The following is a 9,189-nucleotide window of genomic DNA, read 5'->3' on the forward strand; positions in this document are numbered from 1 at the left end:
AGAGGCAGGGACAGGCTTTACTGTGTGATGGCTTGTTGGATGCCGCTGATGGGCTCGGTTGTGTCTGGTAGCAGGGAGTTACAGAGCACACCCTGCTCTTTGTTTCTTTGCCTAAGATTTTTTTTTTTTAATCTCGATCTCCTCAAAGAATGTGTGTGTGTATGTGTATAAGCCCCCGATCCCCTTATTTTTTCCTCTACCAGAGCTCTTCTCTTATTAGGTCTGCATGGTTTACATGCAGAGTCAATGGAAACCGAAACGCTGGTGTCTATAACAATGTATGTTAACTCTTTCTTTAAACTCCTTATCTCCCTCAAACCGTGAACTTGTATTCAGGAGCAGCTCACATCCTTTCCTTTCTGTTTATGGCCTGTGCAGTGTCTCTCCGTCTCCCTCCCCCTCCCCCAGCCTCAATCAAACAAAGGTGGGTGAAGTTCTTTTCAACTTTCAAAGGCAGTTGGTGAGCAGCTTTGCTGAAACAATAACTCTTTTACTGAGAACAAATGGTGACATTTGAAGGGAGCAAGGAAAGGCAGTCCAAAGTGGAACGCGCCTCTGTTCCTATTTGACAACAGCACCAGTCCCTCGGGGATCCCACCTGAGATTAAAGCTTGAATTTCGGTAAATCAACTCTAATGAAACCTCTAGCCCTGGAGAAGGGAGGGTTTGTTCTAGCAGTTCCGAAACAAGCACTTACAAAGATGGGGAGGGGGGGAGAGGGGAATTGGGAGTAAATAAAGGGATGGGCGTGAGATATTAATCCCAACGGGCTGATTAGCGTCAATATGAAACAAACTGTACACAAAGTACTCTTTTATTGTCCAAGTGTCTTTCTTTCCTTCCTGAAGTAATCACACTGTTTGTGCCAACAGCCTAACACAGACACGCTTTCGTCCCGCTTTTAATTTTAATTATTAAACACTAACTGAGATTGGCAATGGAATTCTTGTCCATTAATTTTCTATTAAAAATACATTTGTTTGTCAGATCTTTTGGGTGGTGTCCATCTTGATCCGTGAGCACTCATGAATTTCTCAAAGAGGATGATAGAAACCCATTGGGTTTTACATACATAGTGAATATTTAAAAGCGAGTTCCCCAAGTCTTTCTACTTTCCTTTCCAGAAAGAAATCCAGGTCTAAATACTAGCAAGGGTGGGTAAATTATGGAAATCTTTTATAATTCTTTGGGCGTATAAACATCAAAGGAATGTCGTTAGCCTTTTCTAATCTCTGCCACAGCGTTTGGTTTTTACCAATTGCAATGTATACATTGTGTCCCCTGGAGGACCTGGGACATAAAAAGTGGGTGGTGGTGGGGGGGGGGGGGTGAGGTGGAAAGGAAAGAGTATTAACTTAGAGATGGGGAAAAGAGGCTTTAGTGCAAATGCCTCAACAAAAAATAAAAAAGTTCATCTTCATAACGTTTCCATTTTGCACAATAAAAACAGGTTTGAGATGGATGCAAACATTTGAACACAATCAATATTCCACATTTGTCTAAAGGCAAAGCATTCTCTGAAGGATTTGTCGACTTTTTGTCAAATTGTACTAGGTATTATATGCAGACACAGAATTGCGTTTTACTTATAGGCTAAAACGTTGCTTCATGTCACCCTGCAATATCTGAAGTAGGCCTGCACCGCAAAGATCTTTAGTGTACCTATCTATGGACAGCCTACAGTTTCCCAGAACTGTAATACTAATTTCTGCCTTCTCTGACATATTTTTCTTAATCATCTTGACATCTTTATAAGTTACCAATACAAGGTGTTTTTTGTTTGTTTGTTTGGTTGGTTTTTTTTTGTTTGTTTGTTTTTAAGTCCCTTTCCCTACTTAGTACCATCAGGATGTATTTTCTGACTCCAGTCTAGAATAGCTCTTTATCCAGTTAACATTCCCTGGGCTGCTGACTGAAGTATCTAAGATCACTTTCAAATGCCCTTTCTAACAAGACCTGAGCAAGAGGCCACTAATTTTCACTGAACAAAAAGCCACTGGAGAGAGATCCGTTTGTCAATATCAACTGGTCCAGCAATTTTCCATCCTCAGACACATCGGCCTATCTGAGCTGGCAGATGTTTAGACAAGATTTTATAAATTGTTCAATATCAGACCATAATGAACCCCAACTGACCATTCCAAAGCAGCTAAAAGCATCCAGGATCTCCCCTGCTGGGATCTAATAATGCTCTCATGCTGGAACATTATTAATCATGGAATAAAATAGATGAGCCTCTTGAAAAATAAGTGTATGATTGATTAAAGGGCAATCTAAGAAGCTATTATTCTTGTTTTATAACTGTAAATTATATTCACTCAATTTATCTTTTGGGGGAAATAAATGATTGTTCGTTTCTTTTATGAAATTATATTATATGGGGATTCTCATTATTTTACTGAAAATTAAAATGATGGGGTAGCTGTTTTTCTGAGTCTAATCAAGGTGGATCTCTAACAGGACTACCAAATTATAGACATAATTCATGCAATTTAGAAGAGGAAAAAACATAAAAAATAGCGTCTGGAGTATTTTGTTTTCTTGTATTTTCAGCACTTCTGGACATAACTTAGAATTAAAATAAATGATTGCTTGAGCTATAGCAAAGTAGGGTGAGTTATGAAGATCTTTTATTTATGGAAGAGGAAAATAGCATTGGGAAGTGCTAGTACTAAAAATAACTGCATCTCTGCTAGCTTGTAAAAAATGTACATGTGCATGCACCTGTGCCTTTATATCTATCTATAGCGATATATCTATACAGAACAACTCTGAGCTTTAATTAAACAAAGCATGTATTTGCAGTTTGTTTAATTGGTTTAGGCTTTTTACATTCTAAAAATTATGAAGTGAAATTGCAACTACTATCAATTTTATGATTTTTCTAAATAATTTAGTATTTTAGGGGAAAATGAACCAAAAACACCATATTGTTGCAGACTAGTCTGTTTGTTTTTATTTACAATTAAAGATATAAATTAGTAAAGAAATCTTGTTAAACAACCAAAGATTGTATAACCATTAATGTTTCAAATAAAAACCAGGCAAAATTTATTTACAAAAGTTCCAATTTCATTGCAATACAACTTGCATAAATTACTAGAAGCTTTTATATCATTACAAAAATAAATATCAAATTTGTTTCCACTTTGTAAGTACTCAAGTTCTCCAATCACATCTTTGTTATCTCTACTGTATACATCTTTTACAAATAAATTTTACAATAAAACCTATCACACCTATCGAATATATACCGTGGCAATGAAGTGATCAATTCAAGATATCCTGAGAAAAACAGATCTGTTTTCAAAAGTAACACATACATTGGGAAAACTATACTATACCAGCAAACTCACATATGTCCAACAAAATTCTGGTTTAATAATTAGAGTCTGTAGATTTAATAGTGCTCTGTGGTCTTCCTTTATACAGTGGCACAAGATGTGATCCGGATTTAGAGATTTGTTCTATATATTAGCTCGGGGAGAGATGATGGCTTGCTGACTTTTTTCAAAGCAATTGTGACACCTACCTGTGGACCAAGGAAAAAACCAGATCATCCAAAATCCTTCAGTTACACACTAACACCATTAAACTGGGGGGGAAAGGGGAGGGGACCTAAAATGCTTACTCTTTTATTTTCTTCTCATGAAAATATTAGTTTTAAAAGATCTATAGGATTTTGGTTAGTCTTAAACATAGACGGTTGTAAGGATGCCATTGCTACCAGACATCAAACAATTCAGAGATACCATAACCTCCTAGAAATGCATGCTGAAATCTTATAATTGTGCTTTTTAATTTTAAATATTTACAATGTACAATTCTAATAATATCTTAACACAAGCACCTTACCTTATAACAATTATTAGAAAATTAATTTAAAAAGAGATCTCAAGATATCTCTATAAAATGTAAGTATTCCTTTATTTTTGTTTTACATAAGGTAAAAGAAAACCTTAGGTCATATCAAGGAGTTGGGAACCCTCTAAACTGACTTACAAAAGAGTATAAAGCAGAGAAGAAAAGCTGTAATAGGGGATTTTAAAAAGACCAGAAAAGAGCATATTACTTTGTAATCAGACTCTTATGTAATGAAGCAGGAAATTAACGTTAAGCAAGTTTACAGCTGTGCAATATGTCTTGGACCTGATGCCAAATGATCAGTGTAATAGAAAATGTTCTCACTTACTTGCATTGCTGTGTGATTGCACTTCTATAGGTATGGTTGTACTCCTACTGTGCAGACGTCAGTGGGATCTGTCAAAATATAACCGTCAGTTAGTCACAGGACACAGCCAGCTAACTAGATTATACAGCATGTGAATGTTCCAAAATTCACTTGCAGAAAATTCATATCTAAACCATTTAGAACGTCTACATTAATATTTTATAATTGACTACAGTTTGGATAATGGTGGTATCAGGCTTTTTTCCCCTTTTTAAAATCAGACAATTATATTAATTTGTTATACTAATTTTAAAACTGTATGGGAAAAATAGAGGTTTTATGATAGACATAATTTGGTAATTTGGATCGTTTTATTTTCTTTAGCTTAAATCGAATAAAACTATATTTAACTCCTTAAAATTAAAAAAAAGTTAGTGTTCTGTTTTACTAAACACAATGCACAAAAGGTAAAGATAGCAGCATTTTTAAATTATATATATATTAAAGAGTTTATTTTAAACCCTTTTAAAGCTACATATTTAGCCCACTAGATTTTTTTAACTCCTCTGTTATTTCTTTTTTCTATTCCTTACATACAAAAAAGGGGGGAATATATTTTTAAATTCCCAAAATATATTGTTGTCTAGCTCCAGCTCCTTTTTCTTAAGTATTGTCGGTTTGTTTGTCTGCTGGCCGTAGTGGTGTTTGTCCAAATAAGCATTCTTTATCTACAGTGTGTATAGAAGTCATGTTGCCTTTGGGAAGAAAAGAAGCAATCAGTCACCTACCTTTCTTAGACTCATAACTAGAGGGCCTGTAATGTTGCTCTAGCTGGTTAGTGATCGTTTTCAAAGAGTCACTGCTCTGTTTGTGAACAGAGCTTGTATTTAGTACAGTCTGACTTAGTCCCTCGTTCGAAGCCATTGCTGCGGAGTTATATCTCAGGATCCCCTGGCTCTGGAGTGCGTTAAAGTTCCCATAGTTTGTATAATTGGTATAAAAAGGAGAAGTGTAATAAATGTGCCTTCCTAAGAGAGAAGAGGGAGAGTAGGCAGAGCTGTGAGAAGTAGAAGAGGGGGTTACTGAAGATAAAGCCGGTGGCTGACAGCTTTGGCCCAGGTTCTGATTTTTAAGGTCCGAGGTGGCTATTTCAGCTAGAGACCAGAGCTTGGGCTTAATGGCCTGTATCTCGGAACTGGGGGAAATCCTGTTGTCCAAAGTAGTCTTATTGGAGTTCCTTGAAGCGTCCTCGTGGGGGTGATTAAGGAGGGGGGCTTCCACTCCGGTGAGGGGGGAGGAAGTGACAGGCTTAGCGGGAAGGTCTCTCTCTGCTTCATCATCTTCATCCTCGTCGCCCTCGATGTCCTCGTATTTGTCCTTGCACTCTGATCCGGACTCGCAGAGCGTGTCCCCTACTCGGCAGGGCAACTTCTCCCCGTCCGACTCCGCGGAGCAGGAGTGATCAGTGAGCGAGTCAACCTGCAAGCTGATCCCTGCAAAGGCAGTAGCCGAACAAACAAGGGTACAGTCAGTTATATAGACTAAAGAGAGCAGGAGAGAAGCAACCACAACCACTGATAGGAAAGCGACGCTTGTAATCAAATCCTTTTATGTATAATTATAATTCTAGGAACACTCCCACCGGCTATCACTACGGCTGCATGAAAGCAGCTTCCTGTGTGCGCCAGTACAAAAGCACGACAGGCATTATTAACGCAAATGCTCCGGCTAGCTGTTTTAGGGGAATGGCTCATTGCAGAATTAGGTCAATGTAAACGGTCTTTCCTATCGTTATTAATCAGTTAAAGGTGAAGATAAGCTATTGAGGGTAAACGGCATAGAGGGGATGGGACATGAGTTTTAAATATATCCCGCAGCATCCTGGTTACAATATGGGAAGTAAAAGTGTATTTAAAAAAATTCTGGCACTTGCACATGTATCCCTTTGGGACCTTTCTATCTAGTTATAGTAAATCGTGTTGTGCCTAACCTTCGTCCTCTGCTGAAGTTTCATTGCTTTCCTGCACCTTGTCTGAACTTTCCTCCTTACTTCTCGCTCCATCCCCTTCGTCTTCATCTTCATCTTCGCTTTTGTTCCGGGGAGCCCAAGTCATTTTGTTCTCCTTCTTGAGCCTCCTCCTGGCGTTGGCGAACCAGGTGGAGACCTGGGTGAGGGTCATCTTGGTGATGATGGCCAGCATGATCTTCTCGCCCTTGGTGGGGTAGGGGTTCTTCCTGTGCTCATTCAGCCAGGCCTTCAGGGTGGCTGTGGCATCTCGGGTGGCGTTTTTCCTGTAAGCGGGATCATTCAGCTGGTAAGGGTAAGCAGGACTGCCATAGGGATGGTAACTGATGGCCCCGGTCATCCCAGTCGTATGAGCATCGTAAGGAGAGCCCTGGAAAGGGCAAAACAGTGGGTTGGCAATTTGTTATTGCTGCTAGTCATTAGTAAGTTGTCAAGAAAAGATCAGTGATTATATCTGCATTTTCTTGGATTGGTATCTCACATTCCTATTCTAATAGTAAACAAGGGTACCCAAAGGCCTTTAAGATCTTGTTTACCTCCTCCCCCTCCCAAACCGCACACACTTTAATCGCTGATCTTTTAATCTTCAGTTAATTTTAGTTCCTTGTAATTGAATATTTCCCAAAATTATTTCTGAGTCACGCAGACATTTTAAAAAGGGCCTTACAGGTAGTGCCTTACTATCTACCTTTCTCTCAAAGGTTCAAAAGATGTTTCCTTTTTGCTATAGAAAATACAACAGAGCCACCGCTTAGCAATTCACTGCACTAATGCATTGCAAATTCAACTCGCAAATCAGAAGATATGCACCGTTTCGAATTGTTTAAATGAGATGTAATTAGCATTTTAATTCGCCCTTTAACGTTTGCATTGCGCTTATTTAAGTCTGCGTAATGGAAGAAAAGTTGAAGATATTACTGAGGAAGTTGATAACTTTAAGGACGTTTAAAAATCCTAGAGAAGGGAGAGTTACGGCCCCAAAATCACCTAATGTTCTTAATACTTGACAAACACACTTTGCAACTTCCAGCCACTTATCTACTGGCTCCTCGACAGGAAAGTCAGGAGGGGCAGATCTTTCACATTGCATTGAACTGAGACTGCACGACCATTTCTGCTGAAGTATTTTACACCCAGAAAACATTTGGTTTTCCGTCGGTTTATATAACTAACCTTCCTGGAACCAATCGTAACCAATCTGGAATCTCCGACCTTAAATTCCTGATGTGTGTCTATATAACTATATATATGTAACTATGTGTATATATATATATATATATATATATATATATATATATATATATATATATACACACAGAGAGAGACACACGCAATTTCAAATGTTCCTTTTAAGTAATGACAACAAAGTGAAAGCTGAAGCTGCGGCCACCACAACCATCTTGGGTATGAGCGAAGCTCACAGATCGCAAACAGATGCTTCTTTTCATTCCTAAAATCCAGTTAAACCATTAGCACAAAACGCATTGAAAGTAACTGAAACCGCACCGGGCTCACTTCCCGGAGCTCCACTAAACGTTGGCTTGGAAAAGCAAGAAAAAAGAAATCCTCCCCTCTCCTCCCGCAGCACAAAACGCAGCCACCAAACTGCTTCAGACAATGCGGATTCTTTACTAACGGACACGCGAGCGAGGGCAGGCTCAGTTTTATGTTTGCAAGCCCCGAGAGCCGCCAGGGTCCGGTCCGAGGTAGTGCCAGGGCCCCTGTCCTCTTCTCCCTTTGCCCCGCTTGGACACCTCGGGTCTGCACTCTGAGCGTGGTGTTGGGAAAACATACGCTGGCGGCTGAGTTTGTACTCAGCGCGTGGCTGTGCAGCCCGGGCTCTGTTACTGATGGTGCGTGTGTAGGAGATAGGGGCAGAGGAGGATGAGGATGAGGATGCTAATGAAGAAGGAGAGGATTTTTCTCGGTAGTTACCATGTAGGAGGGGAATCCCGTGGCGGGGTCTGTGGAGTACTGGAGCGGGCTGGTGAAGCCTGTGGCCGCCGCCTGGGCTGTGAAAGCTGCCGATCCCGGGTAAGGGCTGAACGCCGAGCCCGACGAAGACCTGGCCAGCTCCTCGCTCCTGGGGGCCGCCAGAGCCGACGCCCCGTACGTCGGGCAGGAGTACAGAGCCAGCGAGCCGGGGGGCTGGTAGAGGTAACCCTGAGGATAGGACATGGCTTGCACGGGCGTGCACAGGAGCAGGGAGGGGGCGAGGGTGACCGGCCCTGGCGCTTCTGCTGCTCCTTCTGCGGCTTTCGTGTTCCCGCTCCCTCTCCCCGGCTGGCTCTGGGCAGCTGTGCAGAGAATGAGACGTGTCCTACTGGCCCCCCATGCACCCCGGCCAGCACCACAACGGCGGATCCGCTCAGCAGGAGAAGGGCATGGGGAGAGGGGAGAAGTAGCTGGGTAACGACAAGGGGGAGAGAGGAAGCAAGCCAGGGAGAGAGGGAGGGAGAGAGCCCGGCTCAGGAAAGTGGCTGCTGCATATGGAGTTCTGCCCGCCAGCCCGCTCCCCCAGCGCCGGCCAGCCTGTATTTTGGGGGAAGTATAGAGTCTGGAGTGAAGAGTTGAGGGAAGGAGCACTCGAGTTTCTGAGAGACATTGGAAAGCAGAGCTGTCCGTCACAGAGGCTCATCTGCATATTCCGACGGGCCCGCCCCTTCTCCTTCTCCATCTCCCCCCGCAGACGGAGGGAGGGAAGCAGGCTGTTGTAATGGGTTACAAGCCACCCTCTCTGTCTGACAGCGAGCACACTGCTGAAGCCAAAGGATGATACCGCTGATCAGTTTCTCCCAGCTCAGAGCCACAAACACGCTTGCACACACTCCATTGCAATAGGTACCTATGCACACACTTTCTATCTTATATATTATCACAGACTTGCGCACAGGGCTTGTTAGTATATCGTGGGAAAGCACAAGTACAAGTATTGCCCTGTGTATGGTGAAAAGGTGGGAAGTACACACATGAATAGACTGAGAACGCTATA

At 41.6% G+C, this 9,189-nt stretch overlaps 1 protein-coding gene across 1 annotated transcript; it reads right to left on the reverse strand.

The window, feature by feature from the left end:
• Positions 1–3,174: 3,174 nt before the first annotated feature.
• On the reverse strand, positions 3,175–8,768 carry IRX2 (iroquois homeobox 2). The gene is made up of 5 exons (XM_074943207.1): positions 8,133–8,768; positions 6,162–6,567; positions 4,960–5,664; positions 4,193–4,260; positions 3,175–3,532 (listed from the first exon to the last, which is right to left on the reverse strand). The coding sequence occupies exons 1-4, from the start codon at positions 8,373–8,375 to the stop codon at positions 4,217–4,219; spliced, it is 1,398 nt and encodes a 465-aa protein (XP_074799308.1). The 5' UTR covers positions 8,376–8,768; the 3' UTR covers positions 3,175–3,532; positions 4,193–4,216.
• Positions 8,769–9,189: the final 421 nt, after the last annotated feature.

Source organism: Natator depressus, chromosome 2 (assembly GCF_965152275.1).
Source record: "Natator depressus isolate rNatDep1 chromosome 2, rNatDep2.hap1, whole genome shotgun sequence".
In the NCBI taxonomy this organism is placed as follows: domain Eukaryota; kingdom Metazoa; phylum Chordata; order Testudines; family Cheloniidae; genus Natator; species Natator depressus.